This window comes from Papio anubis, chromosome 19 (genome assembly GCF_008728515.1).
Source record: "Papio anubis isolate 15944 chromosome 19, Panubis1.0, whole genome shotgun sequence".
NCBI classification, from domain to species: domain Eukaryota; kingdom Metazoa; phylum Chordata; class Mammalia; order Primates; family Cercopithecidae; genus Papio; species Papio anubis.
In genome coordinates, this window is record NC_044994.1 from 56,698,218 (window position 1) to 56,715,795 (window position 17,578).

At 38.3% G+C, this 17,578-nt stretch overlaps 1 protein-coding gene across 7 annotated transcripts in view; it reads left to right on the forward strand.

Annotated features, from left to right (window-relative positions):
* The window catches only part of LOC101001159 (serpin B6-like), a 52,389-nt gene that overhangs the window by 21,066 nt on the left and 13,745 nt on the right, over positions 1–17,578 (forward strand). For 4 of the 7 annotated variants that reach the window (XM_017951832.3, XM_009192884.4, XM_009192883.4 and 1 more), the window contains 4 exons: positions 2,317–2,491; positions 3,598–3,747; positions 14,276–14,393; positions 15,559–15,701. In XM_017951832.3, the coding sequence (XP_017807321.2) occupies positions 2,327–2,491; positions 3,598–3,747; positions 14,276–14,393; positions 15,559–15,701 (576 nt within the window). In that variant the 5' untranslated portion in view covers positions 2,317–2,326. Of the gene's footprint in view, positions 1–1,509; positions 1,621–2,316; positions 2,492–3,597; positions 3,748–14,275; positions 14,394–15,558; positions 15,702–17,578 lie in introns of all 7 variants that reach the window. The other 3 variants (XM_031658895.1, XM_031658894.1, XM_021930203.2) reach the window with 1 other exon arrangement.

Sequence of the window (17,578 nt, forward strand, 5' to 3'; positions counted from 1 at the left end):
GTCTCCTCCCTGTTGTGATTTATAAGACTGATGTGAAAAGTAACATTCATATTTGGTCCCAGCCAAACAATCAATAGTATCTAATAGTAGAATATAAATATTTTCAGATATGCAATAAATCAAAATTTATGTATTCTGTCTTAGAAAACTATTGTTCTAGCCAAACAAAGGAATAAACAATAAAGCAGAAAAGGCATTGGGGTTCAAAACAAAGGACATTGGCAAAGGGCTGTCTTAGATGAGACAGGGATGCTGCACACTAAAGAGAAGTGAGTTTAGAAAGGAATAGTCAGCAATGTGAGTGATCAATAGCAATGGATGCAACACATTGGAATTATGAAAGAGAAGGGTAGTACAATTACAGCCCAGCAGACAGCCTCTGAATGCAAGAATGTTTAGAAAAGAAAGGTATGTAATGTATTTAAATACTAATGTAATTTACATCATAATGTATTTAGAAACCAAAATGGAATATCTATCTCAGTTTTGTCACTGGTATGGCCCTAGAAAAGCTTTTATTTTATTTTTAAACTTTTAAGCGTTGATTACAAATCTTTGTACTCAATGCTTAAAAGTTTAAAAATATTTTATTTGCTGTGTTAGTAGTGTGCTTTAAAGTTTAAAGTAAAAGTTGATGTTTACCAAATTGACAAACAATAAGTTGGCCACTAACTAAAGTATAATAGTAGGGAAAGTTGTTCTCTGCTTATGAAAATTCTGCTTTGGGAATGAAAATCCTACAGATTAAAGAAACCTGCACACCAGCAGGATGAGAGACTGTGGGAGACGAGCAGTGGGACTGAGATTATTCATATGTGGTTGAGCATATGAAGAAATTACTGAAAAGGTTTGACTGGTGGAACACTTGGGGACAAATTTGCTATATATAAAAGAAAGCCAAAGAAGGTGAGGTAGAAGAAATATTAACGTAAGGAAAAACAGAGTTATGTGAGAAGAGGAATGGATTAATTGTTCACTACTTGGCTTGGCTATGAATAGTATTTAATTGCACTAAAGCAAACACTTGGATAGAGGAGGTGAAGTGCAGTGACTGAAGTAAGGGATGTAATTCCATAAATTAGGAAGGCAATAGATGATGTCTAAAATTGTTAGGTCAAAAACAGTAGTATACACCTATTATAGCTAAACATGGAGGTAAATGCCAGGAGAAAGAGCAAGCTGACTTGTGATTGATTGCTTCTAGGAAGTTGGGAGGAATGGGAAGGTGCCTGTTGATTTGTATAATGTCTCTCCTAGAATTATTTGACTTTACAACTAAGTGCCAGTTCATTAATTTCATAAAGAGCAAATCTGACTAAATCACACTAAAAAGAATATACACACATTGCAGAAAATGCAAAAAAACAGGAGAACATAACTAACATCAAAATTACCCATTGCCCAGAAGTATTCGATATTCAGTATTTCTTTCCAGTCTATTTGTGAATTATATGTAACTTTATTTCTAATTTACACTTAACATTAATCTTCATTTATATTCAATCACAGATATGACAGAATCTAACTGGTTCTCTATTGTTGGCCATTTAAAGATTATCTCTGTAGCATATGAAGTGCTTCACTAGTCATCTTTCTGCAAAATGTTTCTTATCAGTACATGTGAGTTTTACTTTCAGTGAAATTCTTTGAAATGAATTTTTTTATTCTGAATGTATAAATATTTTCTTGGCATTTTCTTTTTTCTATCCTTCCTCCTTCCCTCTCTTCCTTCCTTCCTTTTTTAAAATGTAATTCTAAATTACACTCTGAAAATATTTACATAATCAGTTGTAGAGTACAGGAAGGAATACCTATTTTACCAGTGCTGGAAATTAATAGTTTTTGTACTTATGAATTTCATGTTTTAAAAAGAGAGCTTTAACTTGCTTTCTGCTTTCTAAAAAAAAAAACAAAAAAACAAAAAAAAAAAAAAAAAAACAAAAAAAAAAAACAAAACAACCTTGTACCATGGTGATAAAGAGATTAAGAGGAACCCTAGATCTACAGCGTTCCTCAGCAACCACAGACCTGGTTGCTAATCCTTGCGTTGCTGTTTGTAGCTGGGTATCCTCAGAGGCAAGATACCGACACGGCGAAGACTCCATTTATTTGCTTCTAAAATGCAAATATTCGCTGCACCGACCCCATCCGGTTGTACAGATTAAATGAAATTACGCATCAAAAGCCCCAGTTTAGTTTTTGTATGTGTACCTATTTGTTCACTGAGGAAAAGTATCCACTCTCTTAATAAAGTGAAAATGCAATACATAGTAAGCCCATATTGATGTAAAATTGTTTTTAAACCCATTGTTTCAGGCTCACTGTCATGGACGCTCTATCAGAAGCAAATGGCACCTTTGCATTAAACCTTTTGAAAAAGCTAGGGGAAAACAACTCAAACAACATATTTTTTTCACCCATGAGCATGTCGTCAGCCTTGGCCATGGTCTTCATGGGAGCGAAGGGAAACACTGCAGCCCAGATGTCTCAGGTACCTAGAGCCACTTCAAGACAAAAATAAATGCTACTAATTTATCAGTAATGCTGGTCTAGAAGGTCCAAGAAGGTCTCACATATCTGGGCCTTGGTGCTACTTGGTGGCTGGGGTCGGGAGTACCCTACAAGCAAGTCTTTTCATTCCTCCAGAGCCCTTCCACATGGCCTTTCCTTAGGGAAGCTTGTGCATCCTTACATCATGGTAGCTGCGTTATAAGAGAGTCAAAGTGGAAGCTGCCAGGCTTTTTAAGGTCTAGGCTTAGAACAGAGCTACATCTGCATTCTGTTGTTAAAAGTAAGTCATGGGGCCATCCCAGATCCTAACAAAGGGGAGGGAGACTCCATCTTTTGGTGTCAGGAGCACCATGTGTATGCAGAGACAGAACACATGTTTGGCAGCTGTGTTTTTAGACAAAGTACCACAAACAGTGAGTGTTTAAGTAACCTGAATCATTTTGTTAGGGTTTGCAAAAGGCATATCTAGTCATACCAATATTTAGATAATATTGATTTTACATAGGAAGTGATTATAGGGAAGCTTAAGAAGAGCTATAGGTAGGGAGAATGGGTGGATGTCAACCCACTTTCTATCTTTAATTAGTGTAATAGTGCATTCTCATACTGCTATAAAGCAATACCTGAGATTGGGTAATTTATAAAGGAAAGAGTTTTAATTAACTCACAGTTCCACATTGCTGGGGAGGCCTCAGGAAACCTACAATCATGGCAGAAGGCAAAGGAGAAGGAGGCACCTTCTTCACAGGGTAGCAGGATGGAGTGAGTGCAAGCTGGGGAAATGCCTGATACTTATAAAACCATCAGCTCTTGAGAGACTCACTCACTATCATGAGAACAGCATGGAGGAAACTGCCCCCATGACCAATTACCTCCACCTGGTCTCACCCTTAACATGTGAGGATTATGGGGATTATAATTCAAGATGAGATTTTGGGGGGAGACATAGCCAAATCATATAAATTAGATTAATCATCTTTTATGCTCTAGTAAGGATCTATAAATCTCTTAATGTTGAATTTAGCATTGTGCCTATTTTTGAAGTCAGGGAATACTGAAAATTTTATTTGTTTTTAAAAATTTCAGGCACTCTCTTTTAGTAAAATTGGAGGTGAAGATGGAGCTATTCACCGAGGTTTTCAGTCACTTCTTGCTGAAATTAACAGAGCTGGTACTCAGTACTTGCTTAAAACTGCTAACAGGCTCTTCGGAGAAAAGTCTTATGACTTCCACACAGTAAGTTGTACTTTATGTTTTATCAAGAAAATAAAGATAGCAATGTGATGGACACTAGTAGAAAGAATGTGGGCTCTGAATTCATACAGGTGGGCCTGAATTCACAACTTCATTCCTTAACCTCACACGGCTTCTCTGATTGTTTTATTGTCTATAAAATAAGTCTTATAGCAAATACTGACAAGACTTTCATGAAGCTTAAATGACTTAATCTTTATAAAAGAACTGACACAGAGCATAGCACAATTGGAGATGAATCAGCCGAAACAAAGAAATGATCAAAATGAGTATTAGTAATTGCTTTGCAGATATTGTTAATTTTTTGTGCATCATGACACTTTCCTAGCTTTTTAATTTATTTTAATATTTTGATTATTTAAATATTTTGAGTATTTAAATATTTTGATTGGATTTTTCGACACCGCAAATCTTTTAAAACATATTTTAGCTAACTACCTTGGCTCTATTTGTTGACAAGCCTTTAATGACTTTTTTATCTTTTAAAAACAAAGGTACTCGGCTGGGTGCAGTGGCTCACGCCTGTAATCCCAGCACTTTGGGAGGCCAAGGCGGGTGGATCATGAAGTCAGGAGTTCAAGATCAGCCTGGCCAAGATGGTGAAACCCCGTCTCTACTAAAAATACAAAAATTAACCAAGCGTGGTGGTGGGCACCTGTAATCCCAGCTATTTGGGAGGCTGAGGCAAAAGAATCCCTTGAACCCTGGGGGTGGAGGTTGCAGTGAGCTGAGATGGCGCCACTGCACTCCAGCCTGGGTGACAGAGCGAGACTCCATTTCAAACAAACAAACAAACAAACAAAAACAAAGGTACTCAAGTAATTTCTTACACAAAACTGCAAGTAACACATATAAATCAAGAACCCTCATTAACCTCTAACTCCAATACTCCTCTTCTCAATGTCTGAGCTTTTATAAATTTGAAGTCTATCCTGCTTCACATACAGAAATTTTGCTTTGTGAGGTTCCTCCCTACATTGTTATTATACTATGCATATTGTTTTATACTTTGTTTCTTTTTACTTAACAATACGTCTTAAATTCTTTCCATCTCAGCATATGTGTATCTATGTCACTCTTTTTACCCATTTTCTAGTATTCCTAAGTAGGACTGTACTGTGATGGAGTAAACCTTTCCCTTATTGCTGAGCATTTAGGTTGTATTTAATCTGGACCATTACAGACTCTAATATCCCTGTACAAGATTTTGTGCTCATGTGCATTCGTTACTGTCTAAAATGGATGTGCAGAAGGGAGAAAGGGAATGAAACTTTGAAGCTTTAATAAATATTGCCAAATTGCTGTTACTGGTATTATAGCCACTTAAATTCCCCAAAGCATATGTGTAAAGTGCTCATTTCCACCTACTATCAACAGCACTGCATATTATAACCCTATAAACCTTTGGAAGGGTGGGGCCAACCAAGAAACTGGACTAGAAGCAGCTCCTGTGTACCGCTGTACACATGAGAAGAAATAGAAGGGGTAATGGACACTGACACTGCACACCGATCAAACATCTGAGAAATTACACTGGGTTCCATCAAGGTGGGAGGGGAGCACAGAGATCAGAGAGGAAGGAATCCAGGAACCAGCCTGTCTGAGCTCAGCGTGGAGCCAGGAGATTCTGTTCAACACAGGAAAGGGTGAATGAGTGAGAGCTCCCAGGGGAATTCACGCTGTCCACCAGGACCTGTGCATGATTGAGAACAGGAGGATCCCCCTGACCCCTAACACCCCACCACTGCACTTCTAGACTGAGGCAGAGAGCCACCTGGACGTATTGTGGGGGCAACTCTCGAATCCAAGAAGACTGCTACAAGCCTTAGGCCCCGAAGCAGACCATCACTGGTGTCACATCCCCATTAGAAGCCACAGTTGCAGTGCCTGGGAGCAGTAAGTTTGCCCCGCCCCTTCTTACCAGACAGGGCTTGGTGCCAGCTTCTGCCCAGTGGTCCTGCTTTTGTGTGAACTGACCTGGAGAGTGCAGCCTCACGTTTTCCCAGGAAACACTCAGATGACAGGGTGCATGACCCCACCCACTCCCACCACTCATAGCCAGGAAGGCAATGCTTGGTAGAGCTTCTGGCCTAGCGGTCCCACTTCCGTGTGAACTCAGCTGGAGGGTGCAGTTTTATCTTGTCCCCAGAAACACTTGGATGGCATGCTGTGTGACCCCAACTTCCCCCACCACAAGTAACCAGGTGGACAATGCCTGCTAGAGCTTCTGGCCCAACAGCCAGCCCAACTTCTGTGTGAACTCAGCTATTGGGCACAGGTTCCTATCGTCCCAGGAAACACCCAGATGGCAGAGCATGCAACCCCACCCACCCCTGCAACTGGTAGCCAGGTGGGAAATGCTGGCTGTAGCTTCCAGCCCAGTGGTCACCCTCCAGTGAACTCAGCTGGAGGTCACAGTCTTCTGTTGTTCCAGGAATAACCTGGAGAGCAGGGCATGTGACCTGCCTACCCTGGCCATTGGTAGTCAGACTGGCAACACCTGCTAGAGCTTCTGGTCCAGTGCTGCTGCTTCTGTATGAACTCAGCCAGTGGATGCAGCTTTTCTGTTGCCCCTGGCAGCACATAGTGGGCAGAGTGTGTGACTCCACTCGCCCCTACCACCGGTAGCCAGGCAGGTAATACCTACTAAAGCTTCCAGTCCAGTGGTCTTGCTTCTGTGAGAACTCATCTTGCAGTGGCAGCTTTCTGTTGTCCCAGGAAGCACCCAGAAGGCAGAGCAGTCATTTCCACCCACCTCTGGTTGGTAGCCAGGCAAACCACACTTGCTATAGCTTCCAGCCCAACAGTCCTGCTTCTTCCTAAGTTTTTCGAGAGGTACAGACCCCTGTCACGCTGGAAACCCTGAATGGCAGGGGGGGCAAGTCCATCCACTCCTGCCTGTCATAGGCAGATGGGCCACACTCACTAGGTCTTCTAGCCCAGTGGTTCCACTTCCACTTGAACTCTGCTGGAAGGTGTAACTCTATGTTTCCCCAGGAAGCACAGGGGCAGCAGATTAGGACTGACCTGGCAAGGATACAGCTTGTCTGCCAGCTGTGGGCCGTGACTGAAGGAGCCCTATGGACCAGAACACCCAACAAAAGAAACACAGGCATGGAGAAAGTAATCAGAAGGAGCACCCCCAAGACCCAGGAGTAGACTAGAATCAGAGTCCATCAACCAAAACCATCTTGTGCTGTAATCAAACGTCCAAGTTCATCAAAGAAGAAAATAGCAAAATAATCTATCCAAAGCACAGCAACCTCAAAGACCAAAGGAACATGAGCCCACACAAATGAGAAAGACCCAGCAGAAGAACTCTGGTAACTCAAAAAGCGTGTCTTCTTATCTCTAAACAGTCACACTGGTTCCTCAACAATGATTCTTAGCCAAGCCGAAACAGCTGAAACATGAGAAACATAATTCAGAATATGGATAGGAACAAAGATCATCAACATACAGGAGACAGTCAAAACCCAATCCAAGAAACCTAATGATTACGATAAAACAATACAAGAGCTCATAGACAAAGTGGCCATTATAAGAAAGAAACAAATTGAATTGATAGAGCTGAAAAACACTCTACAATAATTTCACAGTGAAATTGCAATATGACCAGCAGAATTGACCACGTGAGAAAACAGTCTCAGAGCTTGAAGACTGGCTTTCCAAAATAACTCATTCATATAAAAATAAAGAAAATAAATAGAGAAGAATCAACAAAACCTTCAAGAAATATAGGATTATGTAAAGAAACCAAATTTATGACTCATTGACGTCTCTGAAAGAGAGAGAGAGAAACCAAGCAACTTGGCAAACATATTTCAGGATATCATTCATGAAAATGTCCCCAAACGCTAGAGAGGACAGCATTCAAATTTAGAAAAATGCAGAGAACCCCTGCGAAATACTACACAGGAAGACCATCCTCAAGACGCATAATCATAAGATTCTCCAAAGTCGAAATGAAGAAGAAAAAACAGAAGGGGCAGGTCAACTACAAAGGGAATCTTATCAGGCTAACAGCAAACCTGTTAGCAGAAACATTGCAAGCCAGAAGAGATTGGGGCGGGGGGCAACATTTAGCTTTCTTAAAGAAAATAATTTTGAATAATTTTGAACCAATAATTTCATATCCAGCCAAGCTAAACTTCATAAGCAGAGGGGAAATAAGATCCTTTTCAGACAAGCAAGTGCTAAAGGAATTCATTACCACCAGACCTACCTTGCAAGAGGTCCTGAAGGGAGTACTAAATATAGAAAGGAAAGATCATTACCAGCTACTGCAAAAATACATGTAAATACATAGATCAGTGACACCATAAAGCAGCCACACAATGAAGTCTGCATAATAACTAGCTAACAATATGATGACAGGATCAAATCTACTACTAACCTCAAATGTAGATGGTCTAAGTGCCCCAATTAAAAGGCACAGAGTGGTACATTGAATAAAGATGCCCAGCCCAACCATATGCTATCTTCAAGAGACAAGTCTCATATGCAAAGACACACATAGGCTAAAAGTAAAGGGATAGAGAAAAAAAAATATATGAAGCAAATGGAATATATAAAAAGGCAGGGATTTCTGTTCTATTTTCAGACAAAACAATCTTTAAACCAACAAAGATCAAAAAAGGCAAAGAAGTGTATTGCACATTGGTAAAAGACTCAATTCAATAAGAGGACCTAGGAAGAGGTCATACAATAATAATGGGATAAAATAGCACCTCACTGACAGTATTAGACAGATAATCATGGAAGAAAACTGACAAAGATATTCAGGACCTGAACTCAATAGTTGATCAATGGAACTAACAGATATCTATAGACCTCTCCACCCCAAAACAATAGAATATACATTTTCTCATCTGTACATGGCACATACTATAAAATTGACCACACAGTTAGGCATAAAACAATATCCAGCAAATTCTTAAAAATGAAATCATACCAACCACATTCTTGGATCACAGTACAATAAAAATAGAAATTGATGTGATGAAAATTGCCCAAAACCACACAATTACATATAAATTAAACAACCTGCTCCTGAATGATTCCTGGGTAAATAATGAAATTAAGACAGAAATCCACAAACTCATTAAAGCTAATGTGAACAAACATACACCATAACAGAATATCTGGGACACAGCCAAAACAGTATTAAGAGGGAAGTTTATAGCTCTAAACACCCACATCAAAAAGTTAGAAAGATTTGAAATTAACAACATAACGTTACAATTAGAGGAACTAGAGAAACAAGAGCAAACCAGCCCCAAAGCTAGCAGAAGACAAAAAAACCAAAACCAGGGCCTAACTAAAGACAATTGAGACATGCAAAATGATACAAAAGATCAGTGAGCTATCTATATGATTGTATGTATTATATTATATTAACAGATTCAATGCTATTTATATAAAACTATTTATATAAAACTACAATGACATTCTTCACAGAATTAGAATAAAACTATTTTAAAACTTACATGAAACCAAAAAAACAGCCCACATAGTGAAGGCAGTCCTGAGCAAAAAGAACAAAGCTGAAGGCATCACATACCTGCCTTCAAATTATACTCCAAGGTTACAGTAACCAGAACAGCATGGTACTGGTAAAAGAACTGACACAATGACCAATGGAACAGGATTCAGAGCCCAGAAATAATGCTACGCACCTACAACCATCTGATATGTGACAAAAACAAACCATGGAGAAAGGACTCTTATTCGACAAATGTGTGTGGGATAACTGGCTAGCCATATGCAGAATATTGAAACTGGACTTCTTCCTTACACCATATAAAAAAATCAACTCAAAATGGGTTAAAGACTTAAATGTAAAACCTAAAACTATAAAATCTCTGAAGATAATCTAGGAAATACCATCCTGGACATAGGAACTAGCAAATATTTCCCAATGACAACACCAAAAGCAACTGCAACAAAAACAAAAATCGACAAATGGGACCCATTTAAACTTAAGATCTTCTGCACAGCAAGAAAACTGCCAAGACAATAAGCAGACTACCTACAGAATGGGAGAAAATATTTGCAAAATATACATTCAATAAAAGTCTAATATCCAGAATCTAAAGAATTTTGTTTTACATGCAAAAAACAAATAACTCCATTAAAAAGTAGGCAAAGGATATGAACACTTTTCAAAAGAAGACCTATATGTTGCCAACAAACATATGAAAAAATGCTTAACATCACTAATCATTAGATAAATGCCAATCAAAACCACAATAAGATACCATCACACAGCAGTCAGAATGGCCACTGTTAAAAAGTCAAAAAATAACAGATGCTGGCAAGGCTACAGAGGAAAGTAAATAGTTGGTGGGGATGTCAATTAGTTCAGCCATTGTGGAAAGCAATTTGAAGCTTTCTCAAAGAACTTGAAACAGAATTTCCATTTGACCCAGCAATCCTATTATTGGGTATGTACCCAAAGGAATATAAATTCTACCATAAAGACACATGCACACATATGGTCATTGCAGCACTACTCACAATAGCAAAGACATAACATCGACCTAAATGTCCATCAGTGGTAGACTGGATTTTTAAAAATGCGCTACATATATACAATGAAATACAATGAAGCCATAAAAATGAATGAGATCACATCCTTTGCAGAAACATTGATGGAGCTGGACATCCATTATCCTAAGCAAACTAACACTGCAACAAAAAACCAAATACTGCATTTTCTCACTTTTAAGTGGGAGCTAAACTTTGAGTACACATGGACACAAATAAAAAAAACAACAGATACTCGGGCCAACTTGTGGGTGGAGGGTGGAGGAGGATGAGGATCCAAAAATTACTTAACAGGTACTATGCTTATTAGTGATGGGTGACAAAGTAATCTCTACGCCAACCCCCACAACATGCAATTTACCTATATAACAAACCTGCACCTGTATTCCTGAACCAAAAATAAAAGTTAAAAAAAGGATAGCCTGAGATAAAATGATTACAACATATATGATACACAAGGGCTAATATCCATAAAGCAAGAAAAGCACCAAAAACACCATTTTGATTATTAATGGAATTGAACAGCTTTTTTTTTTTTTTCTAATCAAACTGTTTAATCAGCTGTTTATATTACAGAGCAGAATGTGAAATTTAAGTGCATTTTAAAAAAGTTTTACTTTACGTTCCCAGGATACAAGAGCAGAACGTGGAGGTTTGTTACATAAGTATACTTGTGCCATGGTGGTTTGCTGCACCCATCAACCCGTCATCTAGGTTTTAAGCCCCACATGCATTAGCTATTTGTCCTAATGCTCTCCCTCCCCTCACCCCGCAAGCCCCTCCTGGTGCTAGTGTGTGTTGTTCCCCGTCCTGTGTCCATGTGTTCCCATTGTTGAACAGCTCTTCTATGTGAACTGAACATTTCTAACTTTTCTGTGAATCACCTATTTATATTTCCTTTGCACATTTTCCGTGGGGCTGGATGTTTTTCTTATTGATTTACAAGAATTCTTTATGTTTGGGATATCACTCTTACTGTGTTATATGAGTTTTTCATTATTTTTTAAACTTGTTTCAAAATCTAAATTAATTGTTTCAAAACCAGCTGGTATACAAGAAAGGCTGTGAAGCATAAAGTTGAATATTTATGAGAGTTGTACATTATAGTGTGATTTTATGATGCGTTTCACTTATTTTTATAGTCTTAGCTACTGTTTAGGTTATTACCACCTTTTATTAGCCTTCTGTATAAAGAAAAACAAAACTCCAACATATAAATATATACTTTTGGTGGATATTTTAAAAAATTGGTGTTTAACATGTTGTTTTGATATTGTAATACAAAATAAAGAAATGAGAAATACTTGTCAACTATTTATCACCAATTTCTTATTTATTTATTTATTCTTATTTCCAAAATCCAAGACCAACAGCAGTAGGTAATTAGATGTTCTTTTAGTTTTATTCTTCATGGCTTCTAAAATAGTAAGTTAATTTAGCTGACAATTATTTTAAAATGTGTAAAAGTTGAAAACATCACCTAGGGCTGCAACAAGTCATCAATATGTGATTCATCAGTTTTCTTTCAGATTGTTTTCTTAGATTGAGAAATTTAACCAATTTCCAAACCATTGAGAAACAAGCAGAGCCAGCAAAATTGGCAAAGCCTGAATTATGGGAGGATTAAATAAAATGAGGTATACAGATCAGTTATGCAATGCATGAAGCATACTGAAAATTCAAAAATGTTACATGATAAAGTGAAAATAATTCGTCGGTTATTCACAGTTATCTTGTGAGGTGAAGCTATTCCTGCTTCCCTGTTTTACGGGAGAGAACATGGAGGCATAAAAAGACTAAGTAATTTTTTGAATATCCCACAGCTAATAAGTTGCAGAACTTGTGTTCGTAACTACCGTCATATTTCCTCTCCAATGCTGCACTGAAATGGAAGTATAAAATTTTGAAATAAAAACCAAAACCTGAAAAGGGGGATTAAATATTTACCAGTGAGTAGTAGGTGAGAAAGATTAGGAAATAATTCCATAGTGCGTGAACAACAAACTAATTATTTCAATCCATTTAATTTCCTCCACAGATTCTGCTTTTATATGGCATAATGTAGGTTTTCATGAATATCCTATAATTCCACCCAATAAATTAACAGATTATAGTTTGGACTTTTTTTTTTTTTTGAGCCTGGGCTCTTGTTGCCCAAGCTGGAGTGCAATGGTGTGATCTCGGCTCACTGCGACCTCCGTCTCCCGGGTTCAAGAAGTTCTCCTGCCTCAACATCCCCAGTAGCTGGGATTACAGGCATGCACCACCATGCCCAGCTAATTTTGTATTTTTAGTAGAGATGGAGTTTCTCTATGCTGGTTAGGTTGGTCTTGAACTCCTGACCTCAGGTGATACACCCACCTCGGCCTCCCAAAGGGCTGGGCTTTTTTTGTAAAGTTGATCATACTCTAAAACAGCCAGAATCACAGCCACTGTCCACATGTGGTTATGAATGTTTCAAAGCAATTAATTAAAGTAAATGTTTACCTCCTCAGTTCCACTAGCCATATTTTTAGCATTCAATAGCTCTGTGTGGCACCACTCTGGACACTGGAGTTTACAACTTTCCTAGCATTGCAGCAAGGTCTGATAGAAATTGCTAGTGTAGGAGTATATATTTTATTCATCTAATTTATGAAACAACAGACCCAGTTTCATACTCCGTTGTTCTAAAACGTAGATGCAGACATAGCACTTGCTGTGTTAAATCCTTAGTCAGCGAGTGTAATGGTTTATAGAAGTGACAGATTCTATAGTCACAGTGTCTTGAAGCCTTTTTTTTAATAATAATAAAAAAAAGACTTTATTTTTTAAAGCAGTTTTAGGTTCACAGAAAAATTGAGCAGAAGGTACATGCATAGCCTCTCCCATTATTAACATGCCCACCAGAGTGGTGGGCGACAGCTTAGTTGTTTCCAACTTGGGCAATTATGAATAAAGCTGCTATGAATATTTGCATGCAGGTTTTTTCCACACCTTTGGGTAAATGCCAAGGGTCATGATTGCTGAATCATACTTTTAGTTTTATAAGAAACTGCCAGACTGTCTTCCAAAGTTACTGTGCAATATTGCATTCCCAGCAGCAATGAATGAGAGTTCCTGTTGCTCCACATTTTTGCCAGCATTTAGTGTTGTCAGTGTTTTCACTTTCACCTAGCTCAAAATGTTTTTAGTGTCTTTTGAGATTTCTGTTTTGATGCATGTGTTATTTAAAAGTGTACTGTTTAATCTCCAAGTACCTTTGAATTGTTCAGCCATCTTTCTCTTATTGATTTCTAGATTAATTCAATTGCACTCTGAAAGCAGACATCAAAATGATGTTTATTATTTTAAATATGCTAAGATGTGTTTTATGGCCCAGAATATGGTCTATTTTGGTGAATGTTGCATGTAAGCTTGGGAAGAATGTGTAATCTGCTCTTGTTGGATAAAGTAGTCAATGCCAATTATATCCATCTCTTTGTTGACTGTTGTTGAGTTCAACTATGTTTTTACACATTTTCTGCTTTCTGGATCTATCCACTACCGATAGAGGGATGTTGAAGTCTCCAATTATAATAGTGGATTTATCTATTTCTCCTTTCAGTTCTATTTGGTTTTGCCTTATGTATCTTGATGCTCCTCTATTTGGTGCTTACATATAAGGATTGTTATGTCATCTTGGAGATTTCTCAGTGCCTTTTATTATCTCATTGATGCACTGCCACTCTCTTGAAAGATCCAGCAGTTGTGTTGATGAAAATTATTTGATACACAGATCACTGTATTACTTAGTTTATAAGCTAAGATTAGGAATAGCTGAAAAGAATTTGGACTTTAGGTGAATTTCTCACACTTGTTTGGAATTTATATATGATAAATAATAAAATTATTGATTTTCTGAGGTGTCACAATGAAGAAGTAAGTTGTTGGTGTTAATTATCTCGTTAGCTGTGATATTATGTTGCTCAGTTTTTCCTAGTGTTTTACAGATTCCTGTGGCAAATTCTACCAAGCAAAGCTAAAGCAGCTTGATTTCCTGAATGATTCAGAGAAGTCCAGAACACACATAAATAACTGGATTGCTGAAAAAACTGAAGGTGAAAACATATTGGTATTTTATTTCAATAATATTTCAAACAGTCTTACAGTCAGTTTCTTCATAAAACTGTCACATATGACAAGGAGTGCTTTTTTTCTCTAAATAACTATGCAAACTTTAAAAACTTGCTTCTGAAATATTGCCAGAGTGTAGACCTTTTCTCTAGCTTTATCCCTGCTCTTATCATCTATCTGTGATATCTCTCAATATGCAGTACATCTCTTCTAGAAGAACCTACACATTTTTGTTGTTAATATTAGATAGGGTTCTATTCACACATAGCATTAACATTTGAATTTAAAGGCCTCCCTCTCTGGTATTGCCTATGCGCTATGGTTTATCTATGTAATATGGCAGGATGCTTGGCCATGTCTTGTCTTGTCTTTTCTTTTCTTTTCTTTCTTTTCTTTTCTTTTTCTTTTCTTTCTTTTTTCTTTCTTTCTTTCTTTCTTTTTTTTTTTGAGACAGAGTCTTGCTCTGTTTCCCAGGCTAGAGTAAAGTGGCACGATCTCAGCTCACTGCAACCTCCACCTCTTGAGTTCAAGCAGTTCTCCTGTCTTAGCCTCCAAAATAGCTAGGATAGCTGGGACTACAGGCACCTGCCACCATGCCCAGCTAATTTTTGTGTTTTTAGTAGAGGCAGGGTTTCACCATGTTGGCCAGGCTGGTCTTGAACTCCTGACCTCAAACGATCCATCCATCTCGGCCTCCCAAAGTGCTGGGATTGCAGGCATGAGCCACAGCATCCAGCCAGCCATGCCCTTTTTAGGCTTTAGTTCTTAAACTGTTCTTACGCTTGCTACAACTGCTCACGTTTTTGCCAGTCTTTTATGTTTATTTCTTTAAACCACAGGCACCAATCATTCCTTGCTATATATTATCAGGTCATCCTCTCCCATTAATATCTACCTGTTTGTTTTATGCTTTCTATTCAAATAGTGATGTTTTTATTACAAGAGCTCTATTTCGAGTTTTTGTTGCAGTGTTGTTACTATGGTCATTGTGAGGATAAGCATCCCTTTACATGGTTATATTTTAGGACACCATGAACTACCTTCATGCATACTTGCTTTCTCAAACAGATGACATAATCTGAATATCCCTCCTGATGAAATCATCAGGGAATACTTTTAGCTAAATGGTTCTTTAATTCTTCTTAACAGGTAAAATTACAGAGATGCTCTCTCCAGATTCAGTTGATTCATTGACTAAGCTGATTCTCGTGAATGCCATCTACTTCAAAGGAAACTGGGAAAGCCAGTTTCTGAAAGAGATGACCAGGGAAATGCCTTTTAAAATTAGCAAGGTGAATATTTTTCAATTTCAATGGTGATTCTTGGGAACAGTTCCGTCTTCACGTTGGCTTTAAAACTTGACTCTTGGTAGCTTTGACATGACCCTTTGGTAGTCCAGCAGCAGGACTCCCCTCCAAACCTAGGGGCCTTTCTCCTACTCTTCATCTCCTTTTTGTGTCTCATCAACAGTGGCTACATACTCCCAGCCTTCTGGTCCAGCTCCCTATCTCATCTGTATTCACATCTATACCACAAATCTGAGTCTATAGCCCTTGGCTTCCCAAAACTTGTGAGATAAAGTTCAAAGAGTGGTATGATGTGTGAGGCTCTTGGATCTCGCATATTTCTCTATCTTTATTTCTCAACAGTACCTATATGTGCCTTTCTTTCTTTCATTGTTCCTTCTGGAAAGCCTCTCTGACAGTGCACCTCCCTAAGCTGTCTCTTCCTCCAAGCCGCCACAGCGATCCCTCCCGCTCCATGGTGGCACTGCAGTGGTTGAATCAGGTGTCCCTTTTCCCACTTTGTTTGTTGCCATTTGAGTGCAGAGACTGCTACCTTACCAGTACCTTGTGCTCAACAAGTACTGAACCAATGAATTATGTTCAGTCTTCTGTTGATAATAAAGACGAATAAGCACAAATTTTAACCTAAAAACTAGGTGAGCAAAAACACTTACACAGGACAGACATAGAGTTTAGCTACCTCCAACTTGGAATACATTATTTGCAAAAGGCCCTTTATCTTTCTCTAAATCTGGTTTATTCTTTCTTTTGTTTAACTCTAGAGATTTCAGGATATATTCAAAAGTAGACAGAATAGATTAAGTTAATTATTAATCACTAGGTAAATCTTCTGTGCCCACCTAAGCCTGATTGAGTCTTTGGTTTCTCAAGGAATGTATGTTCTTTCTGGCTTTGTTTTAAAATGAACTGTTCCATTTTCCCCTGGAAAACTATTTCTGTCCTTAAATGTTTTTTGGTTTTTTTTTGTTTTTTTTGTTTTTTTTGTGAGACAGAGTCTCGCTCTGTTGCCCAGGCTGGAGTACAGTGGCGTAAACTCAGCTTACTGCAAGCTCTGCCTCCCGGGTTCATGCCATTCTCCTGCCTCAGCCTCCCAAGTAGCTAGGACTACAGGTGCCTGCCACCACCCCCAGCTAATTTTGTTTTTGTATTTTTTAGTAGAGACGGGGTTTCACCATGTTAGCCAGGATGGTCTCGATCTCCTGACCTTGAGATCCGCCGGCCTCGGCCTCCCAAAGTGCTGGGATTACAGGCGTGAGCCACCGCACCTGGCCTCTGTCCTTAAATTTTTTAAAACAAAATTTGTTTTGTTTTAAAATTTGTGTTAGGATTTCGTTAAACTGCAATTGACAGAAAACTCAACATGCAAGGTTTAAACTCTTGATATTCTTCCTCCACAATAGGAATTCTGGAGGTGGGCAGAGGCCAAGGCTGATGTGGGATGTAAGTGAAAGTTTCAGGGAATCACTCTCTCTTCTGCTCTGCCTTCATTACTTCCATGACTTACTTCCTCATGGTCACAAGCTGGTTCAGACATTAGATACACGATCCAGGCAAGAGAAAGCAGCAAGGACAGAGGAAGAAGAGTAAATCTTGTCTTTCTAAGGTTCTGCCATTTTTCTCATGAAGGAAAACATTTTTTCTTTATCTCACAGGCCAGAATTATTTTATGCTATAAGGAGATGAAGAATTCTGTTTTACTTTCTAGTCTTTACACACACACACACACACACACACACACACACACGCAAAAAGAAAAAACAAGTTGCAATGAATGCTAAGTGTACCAACCTATGTACTTTCTCAAAGGGTGAAGATTTTGAGATGATATACATTTTTATTTTAATTCTTTAATTACCAAATAA